The sequence below is a fragment of the Tachypleus tridentatus genome, chromosome 2, assembly GCF_004210375.1.
Source record: "Tachypleus tridentatus isolate NWPU-2018 chromosome 2, ASM421037v1, whole genome shotgun sequence".
Taxonomy (NCBI): Eukaryota; Metazoa; Arthropoda; class Merostomata; order Xiphosura; family Limulidae; genus Tachypleus; species Tachypleus tridentatus.
In genome coordinates, this window is record NC_134826.1 from 137061640 (window position 1) to 137086694 (window position 25055).

Sequence of the window (25055 nt, forward strand, 5' to 3'; positions counted from 1 at the left end):
TTATCATTAGTATTACGTATACAAGAAAGTATGGCTTACTAACTACAAATTCAGAGTCGATTGAAGCTATTACTACGTTTTACACACAAATTTAGAATTGTACTAATAAATCTCCCCTCACATACACACCTCTTGACAGATTTTATAAGACAATCGGTCAAACATTAAACATAACACAGTTCAAAAGTAGATATAACTCCCACCAGCCCAGAAGTTTATAGTTGTTAGATCTAATATTCGGATAGGTTAGCTTTAAACGATTTCTACCACATTAGTTATCATGGTAAGTTACTGCTGCCAAAGAGAGGGCAAAAATTATGCCAAAAACTCCTTTATTTAACATAGTAATTAAAAAGAGAACCTCACTTCAATGGCCATCATTTCCTTTAACATAGTAATTAAACAGACAATCTCACTTCAATGGTCATCAATTCCTTTAACATAGTAATTAAAATGAGAACCTCACTTCTATGGCCATCATTTCCTTTAACATAGTAATTAAAAAGAGAACCTCACTTCAATGGCCATCATTTCCTTTAACATAGTAATTAAACAGACAATCTCACTTCAATGGTCATCAATTCCTTTAACATAGTAATTAAAATGAGAACCTCACTTCTATGGCCATCATTTCCTTTAACATAGTAATTAAAAAGAGAACCTCACTTCAATGGCCATCATTTCCTTTAACACAGTAATTGAAAAGAGAACCTCACTTCAATGGCCTCATTTCGTTTAACATAGTAATTAAAAAGAGAACCTCACTTCAATGGCCAGAATTTCCTTTATCATAGTAATTAAAAAGAGAACCTCACTTCAATGACCAGAATTTCCTTTAACATAGTAATTAAAAAGAGAACCTCACTTCAATGGCCTCATTTCCTTTAACATAGTAATTAAAAAGAGAACCTCACTTCAATGGCCAGAATTTCCTTTAACATAGTAATTAAAAAGAGAATCTCACTTCAATGGCCAGAATTTCCTTTAACATAGTAATTAAAAAGAGAACCTCACTTCAATGGCCTCATTTCCTTTAACATAGTAATTAAAAAGAGAACCTCACTTCAATGGCCTCATTTCCTTTAACATAGTAATTAAAAAGAGAACCTCACTTCAATGGCCAGAATTTCCTTTAACATAGTAATTAAAAAGAGAACCTCACTTCAATGGCCATCATTTCCTTTAACATAGTAATTAAAAAGAGAACCTCACTTCAATGGCCAGAATTTCCTTTAACATAGTAATTAAAAAGAGAACCTCACTTCAATGGCCAGAATTTCCTTTAACATAGTAATTAAAAAGAGAACCTCACTTCAATGGCCTCATTTCCTTTAACATAGTAATTAAAAAGAAAACCTCACTTCAATGGCCAGCATTTCCTTTATCTTATACAGTACTTAACAAAGAACCCCTTCATTACGTATCATTTTACCACAAATATAAATTCGAACGTTGAATTTCCAAATGTTAAATCACTCACTAGGTAATAGAACCAAGATTGGGTCAGATTATACATTTCTTTAGGTGATAATCAAGAGTTTCTAAAAAAAAAACACAAGTTGGTATCGAAGTTATTAAGGTAATTATTCAGTACAGTACGTTTTATATCAAGAAGGGTTATAAGAAAATGTATTAGACAGTGGTTATAGAATGCCTTTTTAAGAACAACTTTTGGGTTAACAGTGTCATCTCGTTTGACTTGTTATTTTAACGTGCTCATCAACTGCTCAGAGGCAGATGGTATAAGTAAGCAGCGTCATTTGCAATTTCCGGAGAAAATCCACAAAAGACAGATATGGTTATTACTTCTTTGTTGTCAATCTGCTAATCTCGAAAAAAAAAAAAAAACTGCGTAAAACGCACGTGTCAAGTTATTGTATATAAGTTAGGACAACTCAATACAAACCCACTATCTTGACTTTATATAGGTTTCAGGACTAACTTTATTAGAAGTGTGAGAGGCAGTTGACAGTACGTTAGTGGTTTTAATCTTGTAACTCGAGGAATGTCGTTTTTACGTCGCACCAATGGATAAAGAATCGAATCTTGGAAGGTCTAGCGGCTGTGTTGCTTTAAAAGAAACTAAGCGACATGCAAAGAATATGGTATTTTATCTTCAAAGTTAAAATAACAAGAAGTACAGTGAACTCTCTGCTTTTGAAAGATATCGTGTAGGCGACATAACAATATACCACATCTTTGCGACTAGCTGCCATTTTGACAGTAAGCTTTTACTGGTTGCCTGCTTATTAACCTTTAAACGGCGGACACCATCAAATGATGCTGCTACCTACACCATTCCCGCTGTTTAAGGGTTAAACAGCTGTTAGTTTGTCTGCAGCCGGTCTTTCTAACAATAAACGAATAAAACAGAGCATTCAAATGGTCATTATCTTAACGACCGACTAAAACAAAATTCAATTGGTCGTTATCTCAAGAACCAAATAAAACACAGCATTCACTTGGCCGTTGTCTTAAAAACAACTCGCACTGCAGTATTTGTTTGTTTTTTTGAATTTCGTTCAAATCCACACGAGGGCTATCTGCGTTAACCGTCCCTAATTGAGCATTGTAAGACTAAAGGGAAAGCAGCTAGTCATCGCCACTCACAGCCAACTCTTGGGCTACTCTTTTACCAACGAAAAAGGATTAGGATTGACCGTAACATTATAACGTCTCCATGGCTGAAAGGACGAGCATGTTTGGTGTGACGGAGATTCGAACCGCGACTCGTTTTAAGATTCGTGCGCCCTCCCCAACAGCCATGCTAGGCCTCGCACTGCAGTGAGAAAATGACACAATTTAATTGGTTAAACTTTTCCACTTTGCATTTTCAAAATTAGCACAATCATAAATATTACTTAATTAACACTTATTAACCTATCCCTGGCTTCCCAAACGAACTTACTTTTTTTTATATAGAGTTTCAATGTCTCACCATTGACTGCACCATTAAACATTACAAGCATATTAATTACGCATATGACTGACTGAAAAAGATGAGGTGTCTGTGTATGTAAATTTCACAATTTATCAGCGCGTGTATCTATAAAAAATTATTTATAGCATTCATTTACACGATTAACAAAACAAAAACGGCGATCATAATTATTTCTCAAGAGATTTTAGAAAGATAAGACATACAATTGTCTCTGAATAAAGAAATAAAAACTGCCGTTTTATACTGAATCTCGAGATTCTATCTTAAATTTTGCCTTAGGTTGTGGTTAAAATGCTTTCTTACGTGGTATGTTGTGACGAATAGTGTATCACGGTCATCAAAAATACACTTCAATGGTATTGGGTCCTGGCGCAAAGCTACACGAGAGCTATCTGCGCTAGCCGTCCGTAATTTAGCAGTGTAAGGCAGCTTGTCATCACCACTTACCCCAACTCTTGTGTTACTCTTTTACCAACGAATAATAGGATTAAACGTCACATTATAACGCCCTCACGGCTGAAAGGGCTAGCATGTTTTGTGTGATGGGGATTCGAACCCGTGACTCTCGGATTACGAGTCGAACGCCACAACTTCCTGGCCATGCCAGGCCATCGCTGAGAAGGGAGACAAATGAATATCTTCGTGACGGAAAACGATGAAGAAACGGGAAAATCGTGACCTCTATTGCAAATATACATGAACGCAGAATAAAAATTTCGCAATGTCGGGGGTTACACATCGCATAATTAAAAAGCTTATCCAGTATCATATATCATACATATAAAAGCAAGAGTTCCATTATTGTATAAAGTTGATCACCTGGTCCTAGAACATAACTTCCACACTGATAACTTCTGATAAAGAAAGACATAATGTAGAGAGACTTTAGTATAAAATTAATTTCCAGTGTATTACATTTATGTCTGTGATTTACACTAAAACCGGAAATGAAGGGCGTCGCACGAAAATCTTTGAGGATGAGAATATAAAAGGGCCTTCTACACTTGCAATCGTTTTGAAAGAAAATCTACCTCTTCTTTTTTCTTAATGTAACCTAACGCAAAACGTACTGTTAAAACTTTTAACTTAATACATTAAGTTGTGAAGACAGTTTTTATTTGTAATGACTATTTATTCTACAGATGAAATTTAAAATAATAAGTCTTTCTCTGTTCATCGCCACACATCAAATGATATCTATATCCTAAAGGCAGTGATATTTCAACAGAAAAAGACCAGCGGATCAATTTTGAACTTCATTTTAGAATACAAAAATGTTCATAGAAAACATTTAAAGCTGTTTTAATAAGAATAATCTAATTACAAATGCTCAGAAACAAGCTTTTATTTATTTCACACCAAGAAGGGTTGTGAAAGGCTAGTTTGCACTCTCTCCAGGTTTTCGTGCTTAAATCTTCCTGTGTCCAGTGTCTGTGTTGATGACAGATTTCATCAACTTATTATTAAGTAAGGCAGTACTTACAAATAGGAATAGACAAGGTTTTCAAATAATTCGCACGTCGAAGGATCGCCCTATTAAATTTATATGCGAGAAAACGACCATTCAAATTATTGTTTACGATGTACTATGCACATTTGTACTTAATAATAAACTAAAACAGGTCGCTAACATTTCCGGTGTAACAGTTGAAAAAATTTTCTAAAATAGCAACTTCATCGTCTATTACTTACCTACCTATTTGATCACGTCAGCGGGGCTAGCGCCTAGACGGATTGGGCTATCGCTACGATATTATCATGCTCATACTTAAATGTTTTTAAACGCAAGTCTGCCCAACGAATGACGCTACACAACGACAACTTCTAAAGGTAACGTTAACACTTTATACATGGTATAACATTAAAAAATATGAATTTTAAAATGAAGTAGAGATCCTGCTTGAGGCCCGCATGGCTAGGTGGGTTAAGGCGTTCGTCTCGTAATCCGAGGGTCGCGGGTTCCAATCCCCGTCGCACCAAACATGCTCGCCCCTTTTAGCCGTGGGGACGTTATAATGTAACGGTCAATACCACTATTCGTTGGTAAAAGAGTAGCCCAAGAGTTGGTGGTGATGACTGGCTGCCTTCCCTCTAGTCTTACACTGTTAAATTAGGGACGGCTAGCGCAGATAGACCTTGAGTAGCTTTGCGCGAAATTCAAAAAACAAATATACAAACAAACGTATCCTGCTTAGAAAGTAATGAAAAAAAGAATTTATACCTAAGGTCAAAATTGCGATTACATTTTATAGGTTTGTAATTGTAATTTTAATTCTTGCGAAAGTTAGAGCTATCGGAAATGGCGCTACACTGAAAGTTTATAGACGTTGTATTCATTTGTTGTGAGATATAAAATTGAACAAATAAATAGGAAAAAATTAAAATTTTGTTTTTGGAATTTCGCGCAAAAATACACGAGGGCTATCTGCGCTAGCAGTCCCTACTTTAGCAGTTTAAGGCTACAGGGAAGGCAGCTAGTCACCACCACTCACCGCCAACTCTTGAGCTACTATTTTACCAATGTATAGTGGGATTATCCGTTACATTATAACGCCCCCACAGCTGAAAGGGCATGTTTAGTACGACGGGGATTCGAACCCGCGTCTCTCAGATTACGAGTCGAACGCCTTAACCCACCTGGCCATGGGGCCCATTGGTGTATTAAGAGATTACTGGAAGCCATTAATGTTTGGACAATGCCATCTGCAGTCAGGGTTATGGTGTTATTTTTTCACATCGCGTTTTGAGCCCTTATAAACAAACTATATTACCATGGTAATCTTGCATTGTATGTTACGTTTTTTTGTCATGCAAGCCAAATCTCATGAAGGAAGCCTGTTGCAGGAAACCTGCCTCCTTGTTTGATAGTAATGTCATTCGACTCGCCTCTCTTACTATTTTAAAACTAAAATACGTTTATGGTAATTGTTACGAAGATCTAAACAGACGTTACTTCTTTAAAAGAAGAAAAATTAATTGTTCGTTAAAACTACAAGTTATTACATGATTTCACACTTGCGTCAAAATTACGTTTTAAGTCACATAATTTGGCCTGTGGTTTGTCAGCTATGTCTTCTGCCCAGAAGATTATTTTGCGCTATAAGGGTAAAAGATATATATTACAAGTGTTATCTGATTGCAAATATGTCTTAAAAAAAACCACAAAAACATGTGATCTAGTTTTGTTACAGTTACCACATCAAAGATACCAAACTCGTAATATGGTTCAGCTTACTTGTACGTGAAATAGTCAATTAGATATTAATAATCTCAAGGATGTTGTTCGTGAAACCCCAGGAAATCTCATGACTTAGCCATTTGATGCAATCTTGCTGACTGAGCCACTCAAGGTGTTCAACCACTTCCTAAGCACTCAGCATAAAGTGCTCAAAATAACACAGATAAGGGAATGTGACTTTACTTACATAGTCATGAAATGCTTTGGCTTCACTAGAATGTTCACAGGTGTCTCTCCTCTCAGGAGCCATGCAATATAAATCCCAAAATACACTAAAAAGGAAGGGTAATATATTTGTAAAGCAAAACAAGAGAAACACTTAACAATACAAATATTTTGTTACTTTTCAATATTTGCCAGTAAAGCAGCAACAATAACAAACTTTTAACAATAGGAAACAAACAAGAACTGTGGAGAAAAATCCTTGAACAGTGACAGTTTATAAGTAACACATACATCAAAAACTCAAGTTACTTACACCTTTCGAGTACAACGTCCAAAATATTCCTAATAGGATAACTTCCACAATTAACCTATAAACTTTATGAGACTATTAATAGCTAGTGTTGAATCAAATACTATCGCAATCAATGGAAGTTGCTATTTTATGAGACTGTTTTAACTTTACTGCTAATCTTCACTGACAAAAATCATTGTTTTGAAAATGTCCTGGTGAAAATCCATTGAAAGATATTTTAACTGTAACATGGAATATTATTTCCAACATCTTGCCTCTCTGAGTCAAATATTTTTGGCTGAACAGTTAAAGAAGTTCAAACATTTCCTTGGCAGTTAAAGTAATGCATCAAAATACCCAAAACATATTTTGAAAAAACGGAGTAGCAAGTTTATCATTTCTCACCAAGTATAAAAATTATTTATCATCAAACTTATTCTTATACATTTGTTTTTTTATCCCTTTGTTCATCTGTAATAAAACTCAATTTTCTTAGTACTGAACTAACTAACTGGCTGACAGTGACAGTTTACTAACTTGCATGTATAAATTATTCATTAGCTGTATAACTTAAAATAAATCTGTACTTTCCAAACAGATTCATTTAACTTCTCTTGTGTAACTACTGTTTCATGTATTGCTCAAAATGTTTCATAACTTTTCAAGATAGTTCCAAATATTAAGGCCAAGCCAATCAAATTATCTTTAACTTCCTTCTGGTGATACATTAAATTTCTAGAAATGTCTAGGTTTTAAAAATAACCTACAACATTACCACCTTCCTTCAATTATTTTAAAAAACATACAATTAACTAATGCAGAGAGAATGTTTAGGCACCAATGGTGGTGCTGGTTATGGACAATTCTTCTGCAAATAAATGAATTTCCACCACAGAAGGTGTTTGTGTTACACACTTAAATTAACACACTTTCACATGCTTTTCAAAGTTAATCAACTGTCTAAAGGTGATGAATTACCAGTGTTGTTTCTAGGTTCTATAATTTAAGGGGCCTGACTTGTACCACTTCGAATCAAAATTAATGGAATAGAGAAAATTTCAAAGAAACCCTTGCGACATTGTTTTTTACATTAGCTCTACAAGCAAGAGTGGAGGTCAAGCTGCACATGTTAAAGTCTTGGACAAATTTCCACTCAACATGGTATTAGAAATTTAACGTCACAATTATCAACACCTCATGTTACCCTACACTGCCAATTTCACAACAGTTAATGTCAGAGATAATGAAAAGCAGAATCCATTCATTCAAGAAATTCAACAGGTTATGTTTCTACAATGTGCAAACTGCATTAAAAGAAACTATATTTAACCTGCACAAAAGTACAACTTTGACTTCTCACAGCCTGAGTTAAACTGACTTCACCAATTCACACACATGTATTTAGCATAAATGCTTTATTAATGTATCTAACTTTTTTTGTGAACAACAGATTTGTACTGTGTACTAAAAGCTTACCATGTTTTACAAAGCTAATGAAAATACACCTAGTAAATGAGGAATTACCATCAAGGTTACCTGTCTGACATACGGTGGGTCCAATGGAACAATAAATTGCACACTAGTTTAAAAAATATTAACAAGGTAGAACAATTATATCTCGTTGATGGAACAGGACTGCACTAATACTGTTCTGCTTGGTACTTCCATATTTACCAAGTTATTATTACAATTATACAACAACTTTTAAGTTTCTGAAGAGAAATCTTATATAATCTGTGTAGATGTGGCACGTTAGACATGTGCAAACCTATTGTGCTGAAATACATATATTGATGGTGGGTGCAAAATTAATACATTGCTCTAATATCACAAGCAGTAATTTGGAAGTTTTTTATCGTTATATTTGTGCAGTAATTTTCTGTACATTTTATTATTTGTGAATAAAATAAATCATACCACAACTATTCTTATCCTTCATTTATGTGTTGTTTTTTAATTGGCTCAAAATAATGAACCATAAAGAACCCAAAGAAATATAAAAATGGCTATGCAAGCCCCTACAACCAGTAGAGCTAACATCTCAGTGCTCACTACAGTGGCAAAGCACTCTCATGCACCAGACTCTAGCATCTCAGTGCTCACTATGGTGGCAAAGCACGCTCATGCACCAGACACTAATATTTTAGTGTTCACTATGGTGGCAAAGCACGCTCATGCACTAGAAACTAACATCTCAGTGCTCACTATGGTGACAAAGCACTCTCATGCACCAGACGCTAGCATCTCGGTGCTCACTATGGTGGCAAAGCACGCTCATGCAACAGACACTAATATTTTAGTGTTCACTATGGTGGCAAAGCACGCTCATGCAACAGACAAATTCCTATCCTTTTTTTGGAGCTTCAACAGTTCTCTGAGTGGTCAACAGTGAAATAAATGTAGCCTTTTTTCACAACATAAATCACAGCATCAGAAATTCATTTGGTAAAAAAAATGCCTGCTTGTAGAAACCTGTATCTGATAGGTCAGAATTCAAAATGTACTTTTTCTAGGGGACACACATTTAAAACATACAAGATACCCCCGATCCCATGCTCTCAAAACAATAATGGATGTCTTCTGAGAATCCACGTGAACATCCCAAACACACTAAGTCCATTGGACGTATCTGCACATGATACAACATGAACTTCTGTTTATATTTACTTGCAGTTTAGACGAAATGACAACTTGACTTGGATGTGATGTTAGATGATTTGCCTTACTAGATCCATAATTTATCGGTATCCAATCCACACAAGACAGTTTTTATGCGGTATAGTGGTAAACGTGCATTAACTTTGAAGTATGCAGTTTCCTTGGCAGTTTTCTTTATCTTCTACAAGTTTCGTTTGAAAAGACCATCATTGTCAGAATTACAGAAATGTAAATCATGCTACATACTGCTAATCTACTTTTGAAAAAATAAGCTTTCACTTCTTTACATTAGGAACTTTGAAGAGTGCGCAATGAGTAGCCAATCATGGAACAGTCAAAACTGTTTAAAACTAAAAAAGGCTACATGTTTCGTGAAGTGGATGTTCTTACAATTGTGAAATTGAAGAAATTTCAATTGAACAGTCCTGTAATGTAAACATTCCAACATATTATTAGCACAGGACATGAACATACATCAATACTTGTACTACTTTTTGCTACTGTGAATAATAAGATTCCTGCTACTGAGAACAATATAAAAAAAAACATCTGAAACGTTATTTATATAGCCTTTTATGGCTAGTAGTCATAAAACAATGATCATTCCTATTGGTAGACAATAACTGGATCTACAATCATCAAATATTTCAAAATAATACATTTAAAGTGCATCACAAAATGACTTGTAAGACAAAAATGAGGCATGTTACCACACAACAACATGCTATGTAAAATATGGAAATATCATTTTTGTCTCTCTGATTCAGTTTGTTGTTTCAATGTTACTAAACTTACTATTTTAACTCTTTTACTTTCTTCAATTCATAAGAAATATATTAATTTTAAGTTGAAATTTCAATGAATTACCTTATTATCCAATTATAACATAGGCCTAAAATTTAGGTTATTACTTTCAATAAATTACTGACAGCTGTACCATCTTGAAGTTTACTTATAAATCAGGTTAAATACTTGATAATTGCTTACATGCAGCTTGTGCAGAAATGTACCTGAGTGTGTGTCTTTCATTTGTGTAAGCAACACAAAAAACAAAATTAATAACAGAAAGCTTACCACCACCATGAGTGAAGAAATCCTGGTGGTTCTCCTAATGTAATATTTTTCTCCCATCTTATCTATACAGAAAAAATATAGCTCTATTAAAATAATTCAAACTATTAATGACACTGATAATATGCCTATTAATTTAACTATCTCCTAATTCATAGTTAATGAAAAATTGACACGATAACTAAGTCAACGTTTTTCTGTCTGCATTCTGGATTAATCATACCAATATCTAATTTATAGATACATAAAAAAACATACACTACTACTACTAAGTCTATTCCTTCCACTAATAACTTTTTTCAGATAAATTAAGAACATACTCCTAAGTAACATACTTGTTATATGGTACTAAATTAGTGAAATATAATAGTATGTACTATTTGCATCCAGTGTGAAACATCTCATTTGTGGGTGTTGAAGAATAATTGTTTATTTCATGTACGTGTACACATCTATAGCCTCAGTGATAGAAAATGGTGTATTTGTATGTCATTTCTCTCATATGTTGTTTTTTATCTATCATTTAAGTATTCCCATACACAAATCTCCCAGTCTTCTAAAAACTATGTATTTCTGTATGCAAAACTGTCTTTTCTCCTTTTCTCTTCTTTGTTTTGCAAACAAAGTATTTCCTTATAGATTATCTATCTATTTTATGAACCATGTATTTCAGTTTACAGTTTTGTTTTGCAAACAAAGTGTTTCCTTATAGATTACCTATCTATTTTATGAACCATGTATTTCAGTTTACAGTTTTGTTTTGCAAACAAAGTATTTCCTTATAGATTACCTATCTATTTTATGAACCATGTATTTCAGTTTACAGTTTTGTTTTGCAAACAAAGTGTTTCCTTATAGATTATCTATCTATTTTATGAACCATGTATTTCAGTTTACAGTTTTGTTTTGCAAACAAAGTATTTCCTTATAGATTACCTATCTATTTTATGAACCATGTATTTCAGTTTACAGTTTTGTTTTGCAAACAAAGTGTTTCCTTATAGATTATCTATCTATTTTATGAACCATGTATTTCAGTTTACAGTTTTGTTTTGCAAACAAAGTATTTCCTTATAGATTACCTATCTATTTTATGAACCATGTATTTCAGTTTACAGTTTTGTTTTGCAAACAAAGTATTTCCTTATAGATTACCTATCTATTTTATGAACCATGTATTTCAGTTTACAGTTTTGTTTTGCAAACAAAGTATTTCCTTATAGATTACCTATCTATTTTATGAACCATGTATTTCAGTTTACAGTTTTGTTTTGCAAACAAAGTATTTCCTTATAGATTACCTATCTATTTTATGAACCATGTATTTCAGTTTACAGTTTTGTTTTGCAAACAAAGTGTTTCCTTATAGATTACCTATCTATTTTATGAACCATGTATTTCAGTTTACAGTTTTGTTTTGCAAACAAAGTATTTCCTTATAGATTATCTATCTATTTTATGAACCATGTATTTCAGTTTACAGTTTTGTTTTGCAAACAAAGTGTTTCCTTATAGATTATCTATCTATTTTATGAACCATGTATTTCAGTTTACAGTTTTGTTTTGCAAACAAAGTATTTCCTTATAGATTATCTATCTATTTTATGAACCATGTATTTCAGTTTACAAACTGCCAAGCCTTCTAAAACCCAATTACACAGGTAAGGGTCAAAGTGCACATTCCACAATTTTTACAGAGTGCCATTCCACGTAGTATTATGTATTTGATATCAGTTACCAACTGTTCATCTGACCCTACACTACTGATTGAGTGAAAGTTCATGGTGTAAGATAGTAAATACAAGATATAATGTACAGAAATACTGGAAAGGAGTTCTAATATGTATTTTGAAGGTTCTAGAACATTATATAAAAGCAATTATGCAAATTGTACAACTTACAAAAGCCAATACATGCTGATCACATCAACATAACAACACCATCTAGCTTACTGACTTGGCATAGTCTTAGCTAAATTGCCCTCAATTTAGAGACATATTTTTAATTATGAATATTTTTGCTACGTTTAATTTATATTTACAACAGACTTGTGCATTTTATTAAAAACTAGCTACATTTTATGTAGATACACTTAATTCATTAAAAATTACAGTAAACATCTCTTCTCTAGTATTAGGTCAATCCAGTGTCCCAACCACATGCACATGCAGTTAAACTTTGTTAATTCACTCCAAGATTATTTGTAATCACCCATTTGTTCATTGGTGAAAATTCACAACAAAAAATTAATATATTTTGCTTTTAAATATTTTTCAGGTGCACTATTAAGATGTGTTTTTTGAAAAAAATAGCAGATAAAGTTAACCACAATGGCAGGGATATTCAGCATGTTAAACAGAATCTTTCACAACAAAAACAAAGTGCTCTGCACACGCAGACACTTTGAAGTAATGAAATATAGTCTCATCGACTGAAATGTCTGGAAATAATAGTTTTTTTTTTATTTCTCTTTACAGGTTGACTGGATATACTGCTGCCAGATGGTCTACAATATAAGTTGATTGTTCAGTTAAATCTGCCAACAGAATTTCAAATACATGTTAATTAAAAGACGTTACGTCATCTCTACCTTCCTCTGTGATTACAAGGTCAGCAACTCACCCTAGCTAGCCCAAGCGATCAGCAATCCTAACAAACTAGCCAAGTCTTTAAATGAGGTTTATAATGCATATTAGAGCCTCCTAAGTCCAAATTTAATGCAAGATTGTCCATGATAACTTTATACTAAAATGTATTACTCAATACATCACATTTGAGATTTTGAGAGTATACATGTGTGTGTGTGTGCATATACACGAATAAATAAATATTTGTGTTCTACATCACAATGCGTATCACTCTATATCTGTACACAATGCTATGGAGACCTACAACAGTGTTATAACTGCTGGATAATAACATTATCACACTTCTGGAAAAGAATAAACAACACTGTGATGAGCCTGCACAAGAGAAAGCAGAAACTTGAGGAACTTGGATCATATAAGATCAAGTGCTTAAACTATTTTGATAAAAACAGCAACTCTTCTCTTCATATGCTTGACATATTGTGGAACAGTTTTTGATTCTATGAGTAGAAGTTCAGACAACTCACGGCTCATCTGAACTGAAAAACATAAATCAGAACACTGTGACCTGCTTAGCATTCACATAGACTGTCAAGCAGTTATTCCCATAGCCTTTCCAATTGCATACAATATTTTATAATAATTGAGGCCAAAAGTGACTTCGAACCATGTTGTTCTATTAGAGGCAAAATGTTGGACAACCCGTGTGTGCTAATTACAACTACTGGCCAATTTTGAAAACAGATTTATAACAACTGAGGAAGAACATGCTAGTATTGTTATTAAAAAAACAGGAGAATAAGGACGTTGGGCTGAGAAGTCATCCTACCCAACACAATCTATGAACGCTACGTACAATATCACACTACAATGATATTACAACCAGGGTATAAATTGGCCAGAAATGCACTCCAGAACCCACCGAATCTATACAAAAGCAGTAAAACCAAGAGACTGAACAATTCACAACTCAGTTCTCTGTTCTAGTTAGTAACAATTTGTGGGTTTCGATACACAAACTACATGTGGTTCTGAATAGTTTTTGACAGGAAGTACGAAACTCATTATTTTTGCAACTTGCAATATAGTCCCACCCACTCACACAATTTACTCTCTTAAAAGTAGGAATACAAAGAAAATAGTTCCAGAAAAGTGGTTGTGTGTAAAAAACAACAGTTCTAATGTAGCAATAAATAAAGGATTACCACAGAGAAAGCTGTTAGAAGGATACCCTCTTTACAGTTTCCTATTATCATTTGATACAGTAACTTTTTTTAACAGCAAGACGTATCCATTCACTTAGATCCCCAACAAAAAGCTGTTTGCCAAAACCTTTCAAAATGAGTTTAAATGTGTGTAATTTCCTTATAAGATACATCCAAACACTGAAGATTACCAATAAAAACAAAAGAAGCTGCCTTTCACATTCACACTAACAATATCTAAATAAATTCAACTAACATATATCATGAAAGAGTACAAGTGATTACTGATGTAATACTGTCAACAGGACAGTAGTGTGTCTGTGGATTAATCTAGGTCTGCAGTTCCACATAGCATCTACAGCAAGCAAACTCCTTCCTTCTTCTAACTCTTCATTTCAAACAGACCTTCTCTGGAAAACATATTTTAAACTAACAAATTTCATGCATGGTTTATGTCACATCCAGCTTGAAGCATGTAACCTCTAGTTCTAAGCCTAAAAAATTACACATTTGAACCATATCACCTCTAGTTCTAAACCTAACAAATTACACACTTGAAATATGGCACCTACAGTTCTTCAGCGTTTGAGGAAAACACCGATTTTTTTTTATTTTTCATTATACACTTGTGGAATGACTTGTCAGATGATACCATTGTGCCATTAATTACAATTAGGTGTAAAAATGAGTGAATAAGGATATGGGTGTAAAATAATAGCCAATGTTTTTCCTTTATTTTTGTGGGTAAGGGGCAATTTTCAATGGGTCTCACAGTTCTCTGTCATCTTGTTTTTTCTTATGTCCCTCAAGTATATAAAACTCATCTCAAATATTGCATTTCAAAAACCATATATTACGACTAGAATTTCTATTGTGCACTCCTGAAACTATGACAATATTACAAACTTGTTTGTTGTTTTATAGCTTGGTAAGCATTTATAGTTTCACGTAAGTTACGCAATTTATTTTCACCAATTTCCCATTTAATAATGTTGGATATAGAGAGCGTGGTGCATGAGAAAATATATTTTTTGTTTGTTCATTTGGATGTCTGAGTGTTGCAAACGAGATGGTTAAACTGAATGCTATTCTATACAACGCACACAAGCTTCCTTCTCTTACTCCAACGATAAATCTTACAGTTCTGTTGGCTCGTTTGGTTACATGTTTAAATACGTATTCAAGTGATTTGGGCTTTGATTAACATTTAAATCTCGGTATCCCCGAGTATACCCGAAAAGTTTTATTCCATAGCTTTGGGCCAATACAATACTTTTTCAGCGCTCAGACAGCATAAAAAGAAATTTAAATTAGTTATATATTTTTTCTTTTACGTTTTTTGCCTCCTGAAAGAGGGCTGTATTAGACCAAAACCTAAAAACTGGATAGAATTTTTTTTGTTTCTCTCATTAAAATAAAATTGATTTATAAATAATTTCTACATAAAACATACTCTTCAGAACTCTCACTAGAGTAATTTTTAAAAATCAAAATAGCATGGAACTTCCTCTGTTTTCAATTATGAAGCCAACTTTCTATACATTGTTCATCAACCCGATAAGAATCAATTTACTAGACTATTGTGAAATTTCTTTGGTAATCAGACAACAACTGCGTATAGGATCTCAAATAAAGGATTACCTTCGCAGGTGGTCATTTTACACGTGTTAAAAGCCCTTTTGGCTGAACAAAACCGCCAAAAATTAACAGATCTCTGAAAACTAAAACTTTCATGCGAAATATTTCTTGAATGTAAACAAGAGCACCCTCGTGAACTGAAGTCCTGAACCTTGAAGTTAATAATTCAAAGTTATTCATTCAACAGACACAGTCAATTTGTATTCTCTTTTCAACAAAATGTTCACCTTATGTGGCGATATTTCTTATCAACATACAAGTTATAAGTGATAAACATATGCAACAGCGATTGTATTTCTTATTGTTTGTTTCCATGGTGATTTGATATTTGTTTCTTTACTTTTGAAGCAGGTGTAAACACGTGCTTTATTCTAAAAAAAATGCGCACGTGTATTTTGAAATTCATTTAGTTATAACATTTTTTTTTCAACAACGGCGATTACTCACAACTACATGTAATAATTAAAAACGCTAAAATATTTATCATGACTGTATTATATCTTGTAGCTCAAAGGGTATTCTGCAAGTCTGCCAAATTATTAATTGTTTCAGATTTTTAAATCTTCTAAAAAATTGTTTAATTACTTAACAAACTTTATGTAAAAAAAAAAAAAGTTACACAAACTGTTCTCTACATTACTGTGAGTTGTCGGACCCCCAACGGGTCGGGCAACAATGGACCGAATAATGTAAACTATTTTCTCAGTGGGACTCTTGTAAGTAAAGTTGTCGAAACAACTAAAGCAGTTATTTAACAAAAAATAAGATATTAAACCAAACATACCAGATTATACTATTACAACATAATTAACAACACTGCTTCCTTAAAAATACACAAAATAAAAGTGTCACCAAACCAGACAACTACTGATAAAAAAAAAAACAACCCATTTAATATTTTCAATAAAAGAAAAATATAGCAATAATTTCTGAATATCCACCAAAATATTTCAAAATTACTCGATCTAGATATTAAAAAAGACAAACCAAACAGATTTTGACAAACATTTCTTCTGCATCTTAATCTCAAACAAACGCATGCATTTAAATCCAACAACAAACGCTCACTTAACACTTTACGGTTACAATAAATATGTACGTAAATTACTGACAAACTTACGACAACTGTAAACATATACGTTTTGTTTACAAAAGTTACGACTTACTTCTGAAAGAAAAGTCTGTGCTGCTTTCTGGGCTCCTACGTGTAGTAAATACTCGTAGACATAAAGGGCTAGTCTGGAAGATAAATAAAATGTACCAGAAAAAAAACAAAAAACATAAATATCTACATTTTAATGGAATCTACCTCTAGCTATTTGCCCTCGATCCAGCGATGTGATACATTGGTATATATTCACTCATTTTTATTTTACCGATAATTTGAAATACATACACGCAAATAATTCGCAATTTTCATCTTCAACTTATATATTAATCATTCATTCCACAATAATTAAATTTAATGGGTTTTTTACTTGTACTCGCTTCGATGCAAGGTCAAATCCTCGAACAGTAAAATTCAAAAACCATAGTTTACACAAGTTACACCTTTTATCCATTGTAAAAGCACTTAACTGAAGGCTTGAAACACACAATACTAACTTTTCTCGCGCCTGATTATCAGACGGTACCGTTGCGCCTTTTCCCTTCGCGTACATGCTGTGTGGTTGAACTGTCACACACTTGTCAAGACATTCACAATGATTTTAGTCCTTGTTACCATAGAAACAACACTTCATCTGTCAGAGACATGAATGTGATTGGGTTCATTGCTGTCTGTGCTCCGAGTTCGCCCTCAAGTACTCATTACGTCATCCGCGAGTTTAATTGAGAGACCTCATTGGTGGCACCGCAGTGCGCGCCAAGAACGTAGATCCTCCCTGAGATATTTACCAATAAATACTATTTTGAAAGAACCTAAATTATCCATTACCTAAAAGACTAAAAACAAATATTTTAAATAAACTGTTTCTCCACTGCCTTTGAAAAAGTTTCTTTTTAAATAATTAAAAAAGCATCTTCAATGCTAACTTTAAGAGGGAGGTAAACAGTTTATAGAAGAGCGGTAAAATCCTGGTACGAGAAGTAAAGAGCAAAAGAAAAAGAAAAAAATACGTTTTCTTTATTTTAACTAAGTTTTTTCTTTGATCAATTACTGAAACATTAGGAAATATACAAAATATTATAAAAATAGCTGTTAATTTTAATATCTTCAAACTGAATTCAAATAAATTTCCATTACGTTATGTATAAAACGCACAACACATGGTCTAAATTTCACAAAATATCCACAATTATTATTATACGCAAAGGCTTAGGTTTCAAGTGAAGAATCGCTACGTACGTGTACAAGTGCATTAAAATTGTTTTAAAAATTACATTTAACTTACTGTTTAATAATCGTAAATACTCAACAAACCCTATATAATAATAATTGTTTCACTCGATTCATTACCTTATATCGTTGTTGTAGAGTTAATATATTGTTTACCTAAATGATATACAAATACTAATTCTTAAATGTCTTCAACACACTCGAATCTTTGCACAGCTTGTTTACGCCACCTAGAGCAGATCTAAAGTAGAACTGTAATATAAAAAGTAAAAGGGATCTCACTTACATGCGTTATTCTTTGTATGATTATTGTAATTAGCCTATCGCTAATAGCAAAAGTTTTTAGTTTTATAACTGAGTTCAACCGCCCCCAAAAAGCATTTAGGTCCATAAAATTACTGGAGAACAAAGCCAGTTTAATTATTGTTATTTCTAGACTATTTTTATAATTGTTTCCAATGAAATGAATTTAGTCAAAAAGTGTTAGCTCAATTGCAATTTGTTTCTCGAGAAAAATCACACACACATACATATATCTATATATACACACATTTAGAACATTTACAAATAATTCGACAGCTAGCGCCCAATCTATCCTTTTTCTTTTACTTTTGCGTAAAGCTACACGAGCCGTCCCTAATTTAGCAGTGTAAGACTACAGGGAAGGCAGCTAGTCATCACCACCCACCGTCAACTTTTGGACTACTATTTTACCAACGAATAGTGGGATTGACCACACATTATAATGCCCCCACGGCTGAAAGGACGAGCAGGTTTGGTACGACGGGGATTCGGACACTCGAACCTCAGATTACGAATCGAGTGCTTTAACCACCTGGCCATGACGGGCCCCCAATCTATGAAATTAAATCTTTTGTTTCTGGGTTTTGTTTTATGTAAGTTAACATTATGAATTTATACTATATTTGGACAAAGAATTTCCCTTAATATGTTTGTTTAATCACCGAGCAAGCTTTCCTTTACGATCCTAAATGAAGTTCAGCTTATATATATATATATATTAATGTTCAAATTTTTCAAACTATTCGATATCATTCTTTCAGATGTCACCAGCCTCTCCCCTCAAAACACAAAAACTTTTTGAAGTACACACATCATAAAAACATACGATTTATGAGTTGTACTAACACGTATAAAGTTAATGCTATATGTTTGCTATTATTACTTTTTATACTTCTAGACTGTAAACATCGGCATTAACTATGAAATATTACGTAGTTCAAAATATGCAAATCACCGTGAAAGAATAAATACACAGCAACACTTGTCATCTTATTTGTTTTGTTGAATAAAAAATCAAATGAGAATATTTTCTGAATAGCGAGTGAGTCGGTTTATTTCTAGTTTTTTGTTATTTGTGTCTTTTTACTTCTTTTGCGAAATAACCCTGTTGTGCCAACTCGTGAAACCCAAGCCTATATATCAGGCTCGGCATGGCTAAGTGTCTTAAGGCATTCGACTCGTAATCCGAAGATCGTGGGTTCGAATCCCGGTCGCACCAAACATGCTCGCTCTTACCATTCACCGTTTGTGGTTGTTTATGGGTGAGGCAGAAACACCACAAGAACAATAAAAATGTTTAGAAAATCAGAACTTATAGTTTACATCCCTACTAATTTAGGCGCTGGCATGGACAGGTGGTTAAGGCACTCGACTCGTAATCCAAGGGTCGCGGGTTCGAATTCCAGTCACAACAAACATGCTCGCCCTTTCAGTCATGGGGTCGTTATAATGTGACGATCAATCCCACTATTCTTTGGTAAAAGAGTAGCCCGAGAGTTGGCGGTGGGTGATGATGACTAGCTGCCTTCCCTCTAGTCTTACACTGCTAAATTAGGTACGGTTAGTGCAGATAGCCCTCGAGTCGCTTTGCGCGAAATTCAAAAACCAAAAACAAACAAACAAACCTATACATCAGATGACACGGGTTGGGTCGACATGGTTACCACATGCAAAGGCCGCAGTACTGTTAGTTCTCCCAAAGAAATGGAATCGTTATTAGACTTTTAGAAGTGTGGTTATTTTAAATTTATTTTTGTAGTTTCGTGACTCATGCATAATGAAATAGAATATCAACCTATGTAAGTTAAGCAAGACAAAATTGTTATAAAATGAATATAATACCTAAATAAAACATAATACATAGAGAATAAGAGTGCGAAAAGAAGGAATCTTATAGATAAGTCCATAATAGTCCATAATCAAAAGGAAAACAAGAGAGCAAGACAACATTGAGGTAATCAATAAACGGAGAAACAATTTTTAAAAAATATTATCTGTTGGAGATAAATATAAAGTGTTCGTTTATTTATGAATTTCGCGCAAAACTACATGAGAGTTTGTTTTTGTTTTGTTTTTTAATTCGCGCAAAGCTACAAAAGAGCTATTTGCCGTCCCTAATTTAGCAGTGTAAGACGAGAGAGAAGGCAGCTAGTCATTATCACCCATAGCTAACTTTTGGGCTACTCTTTTACCAATGAATAGTGGGATTGACTGTAACATTATAACGTCCCCACGGCTGAAAGAGTGAGCATATTTGGTGTGACGGAGATTCGAACCTGCGACCCTCGAATTATGAGTTTAGTGCCTTAACCACCTGGCCATGCCGAGCCACACATGAGAGCTACCTGCTCTTATCGACCTTAATTTAGCATAAAAAGACTACAAAGAAGGTAGCTAGTCGTCTCCACTCATTGCCATCACTTGGGCTACTCTTTTACCAACGAATAGTGGAATTGACCGTCACTTTACAATGCTCCCACGGCTGAAAGGGCGAGCAAGTTTGGTGGGACGAGGATTTGAACCAGCGCTCCGCAGATTGTGAGTTGAGCGCCCTAACCAACTGGTCATGCAAGACCAATATGAAGTGTAAAAAGGAAAATTTATCTACAGTGCCAAAATGGATGTGTAGGTCAAGAAAGTTCGTAATGACATATGAACGGTTTACTAGTACAGTCCACTTTCAATGGTCTTACCGGTCGAGATGGGCTCTATTATATAGTCACGGGAGGACTGTTTAGTGAAGATACGATCGTGGCGACCTCTACAGCGCAGTTTGAAAAGCTTTTCACTGAAAATAATACTTGCCCTCAGTAATTATATTTAAATCTCAGACTTTTAGATAAGTTGTATACATTTTCTCTTATTGTCACAAAGTACAACGTATCTCATTTTGATGTATTAAAGGAAACCTAATAATGATCGATCAGAAATAATTATATTTCATTTATACTTGTGTATGAAAATACTAATATAATAGCAAGCCCACGAACAATGATTTACAAGAGAAATGAGTAGGTTCTACTTTAAGAACATACTATACGTTTCGACAGAACATATCTGGCAAAGACAGGATTCTATCTTTATGGGGAAATACTACAAAGAATGTGAAATAACATGTCAACCACAATATAAACTATAATAATCGGTATCTCAGTTATATGAGAGTTGAAAACCCAATTCAACTGATGCATTCCTGGAAGAAAGAGAGACAGGCTTTGGTTGGCAACAGACGAAACGTGTAGTTGAAGTGACATTAAGTCTTACCATGGCGTAAACACAGCTATATTGTTTAACTTATAACTCCACTTACACAGTAAAAGGATGTTTGGCTGTTTGCTCTGTCTTTAAACGCAACGCCACTCAACGGGTTCATCTGCGCCGTGTACTTAGGCGGGGAATCGAACACCGGATTCTGCCGTTACAACCCCTATATGTTACACGGCGTTTTGAAGCTGAGCACAATACATAGCTACGACTCTGGTTATAAAGTACGGGAAACACGAGAAAACGACCTACTTTTAAAATGGTGAGCTTGTTTTATATAAATAAACACATCATGTTGAATTTATTAAACATAACGGTTGGATAAAACAACTAAACGATAGTTAAATAGATTATTAAATTTCTATTGTTACTAATAAGCTCTTTTTATTTCCTTCTCATAGTAAGTTTGAAAGAAAACATGAAATGGCACGTGGGTGAGCAGGTCCGTTTATTATTCGCCACCCTACCTCTGACACGTGTTTCGAATTCATTGGTTGACTGATAAAAATCCGTTCAAATAAGACTTCAGAGAAAATCATTTTATAATAATCACATTAATGATAAAAGCATGTATCTTTATTTCCCTAAAGAGCTACCATAACTCAGAGGAAGAGCACTGGTCTCGTAAACCAGTGATCACGAGTTCGAACCACACTAGTGGCTTGAATATCTTAAACCTTTTAAAATTTATTATTGGCTAAGTGGGTTAAGGCGTTCGACTCGTCAACGGAGGGTCGTGGATTGAAATCCCCGCCGCACTAAACATGTTCGCCCTTTGAGCCATAGGGGCGTTATAATGTCACGTTCAATCCCAATTCGCGAATGTTCAATTTTTCTTAAAGTATTTTAACAGAAGATATCGCCAAAAATAATTAAAATATCATTGCAGGTTTCAATTAGTGTAAGATGTCCAATCCAGTGGTTGGATGGATGATAACATGGTGCGGGGAATCAGAAGATGATGAAGCAAAGATTCAAGGAAATGGAAATAAATGTGATGAGTCTCACGATGGCGACAATTCCAGTGATGATGAAAATTCATGTGAAGATAGACGATTAGCTGAATTTAGTAGCACGTATATACCTTTCAATAAATTGTGTAAAATTGGCACGTAAAAAAAAAACAACACTGACAAATTTCCAAAAATGTTTAACATATCAATGTTTGTTTACTTTATTTAGAAACTATTTAATATATCGCGTATAACTAGTGTGTAGAGAAAACAAACAAACTTCAATTTAAGCGTTCAAAACTGTTTGCGAATGCGATGCATAAATGTCAGATATTTATATATATAAATATGATTGTACTTGCGACTGGTTTAACAACCACAAAGACTTGAGTGTATAAACTGTACACAGAACCAATTTGTAATCAACACCTTCAGTAAAGCTTCATGAATTTTAAACTGTACCTCATATCTGACTATATAATAGTATTTTTTTTTTGCACGAGCATCCTGTGAGAGAGGCGATTCTTTGACTTCATGTACTTATAAGAGAACTTGAGAATGACCCAGTGGCCAAAGTATCGGACTGTGAACCCACGGTGACTAAGAGAAGCGGTAATACCAAACGGGTTTCATACCTTCACTTGTGGATATGTTACAAAAGTGACAGTCATTTCGACCATTAGTTTCAGGATAATAGCTTCAGGCGGTAAGTGCTTCTAAGTTATTGTTTACTCGCCCGCTGATCTGCTGTCCAGAAAGGCTACGACTGACCCACGGGAGTGATGTCTCTGACCTGACCGTTTAGCACATCTTATGCATAAATGTGAACACCTAACATGGATAACTAAGTCGTGTGATAATCATATTTTTACTTCATCTCTCACCTCCCCTCCACCCACCCACAAATAGAAGGATAATTCTAAAAACTCAATTTAACCGACTGCTGTAGTTCCATAATATATGACAACATTGAATGTATACACATAATTACGTAAAAACTAAGCTGCATAACGTGTTTTAAACTGGGATTGGCTCAGTACATGTAGAAATATTACTTTTATAATTTCCCTAACACGAAAGGTGGTTAAGGCATTCGACTCGTAATCCGATGGTCACGGGTTCGAATCCCCGTCACAACAAATATGCTCGCCTTTTCAACCATGGAGGGGTTATAATTTGACGGTCAATTCCACTATTCGTTGGTAAAAGAGTAGCCCAAGAGTTGGTGGTAGGTGGTGATGACTAACTGCCTTCCCTCTAGTCTTACACTGCAAGATTAGAGGCGGCTTTGCCCGAAATTCAAAACAAACCAAACCAAGCCTGACGCGTCAACAAAACACGGAATGGAGTTTTAGGCCTCACTTCTCCCGTCGGAATCCCCGCATTTCCTTCAATGAACTTTATCATAAAACAAAAACTATCATACTTCGATAAATTAAAAACAATTTTCAAGAACAGTCTAAAAAAAGTCAGTAATTATGGTTTCAAACTTAAAATAAATTTGACCCACAATATGAGCGTCACCTACACACTAAATGACAACTGGCTTTTATACATATTAGACTCTAATCAGCGTAAAAATAAGTTATCACGTCGAAGTCTCATAACTTTCATATAAATTTGTGAAAATCATATCAAACTCTCACTTGAATCAATTTTTTGCTGTCAGTTTTTCTTCACATTCAAGTTACATCAAGAATGTTTAAATGTTATTTTTAATGTTAAAAATGGTTATAAAAGAAATTCAAAACGTTTTCCAGCATTTTAGTAATTGCTGCCTAATATTATACATCAACGTTTTCAAAAAGGACATGTTGTAGCCCCAATTAACTGGGTAGTAACAATAATCTTCAGGTAGTAGAAATTCACTTCTCTAACAATTTCACCGTCCTATCCTTGACCCATGAAGTCCCAGCAGACATTGTTTAAGTATACCATATTTATATATTTCATGAAGTTAACTTATTCACGAGGGTCTGTGGTAAGTAGAAGATTTTACGAATCCATCGATATTTTTGCACGTTCTAGACCGTAATTTTAAATTACGTTATATTACTTTAAAATTATAGTTTAAACACGGAAATAAGATAAAGCAACCAAAATTAATAGCTTAAAGTTTATGATAAAAAATCTCTCACAAAGTTTTAAACTTAAAATTTAATTTGAAATATCATCGTTAGTTAGGACCTACGGCAATATATTTGGGAGATAGAAAGAAAAAAACATGTTTTACCCAAAAAGTAATAATCAAACTGAAAACTTACGCAAAAACTCAGTAAACACATACGGATTATATTCACTAACCTCTAACTTAGATGTTTTTAAAACTTGTCAAGACTTCGAAATGTCTGCAGTAGCTAAGTTTATACCCGCAGTGAAACCATTTAAAAAAGTGAAATTC

At 34.0% G+C, this 25055-nt stretch overlaps 1 protein-coding gene across 17 annotated transcripts in view; it reads right to left on the reverse strand.

Annotated features, from left to right (window-relative positions):
* The window catches only part of LOC143245209 (single-stranded DNA-binding protein 3-like), a 157914-nt gene extending 139568 nt beyond the window's left edge, over window positions 1–18346 (reverse strand). For 3 of the 17 annotated variants that reach the window (XM_076491288.1, XM_076491290.1, XM_076491279.1), the window contains exons 1-4: window positions 17402–17595; window positions 16963–17035; window positions 10369–10430; window positions 6367–6451 (exon numbers count right to left, since the gene is read on the reverse strand). In XM_076491288.1, the coding sequence (XP_076347403.1) occupies window positions 6367–6451; window positions 10369–10430; window positions 16963–17035; window positions 17402–17457 (276 nt within the window). In that variant the 5' untranslated portion in view covers window positions 17458–17595. Of the gene's footprint in view, window positions 1–6366; window positions 6452–10368; window positions 10431–16962; window positions 17036–17401; window positions 17600–18254 lie in introns of those variants that run through there. The other 14 variants (XM_076491282.1, XM_076491285.1, XM_076491294.1 and 11 more) reach the window with 10 other exon arrangements.
* Window positions 18347–25055: the final 6709 nt, after the last annotated feature.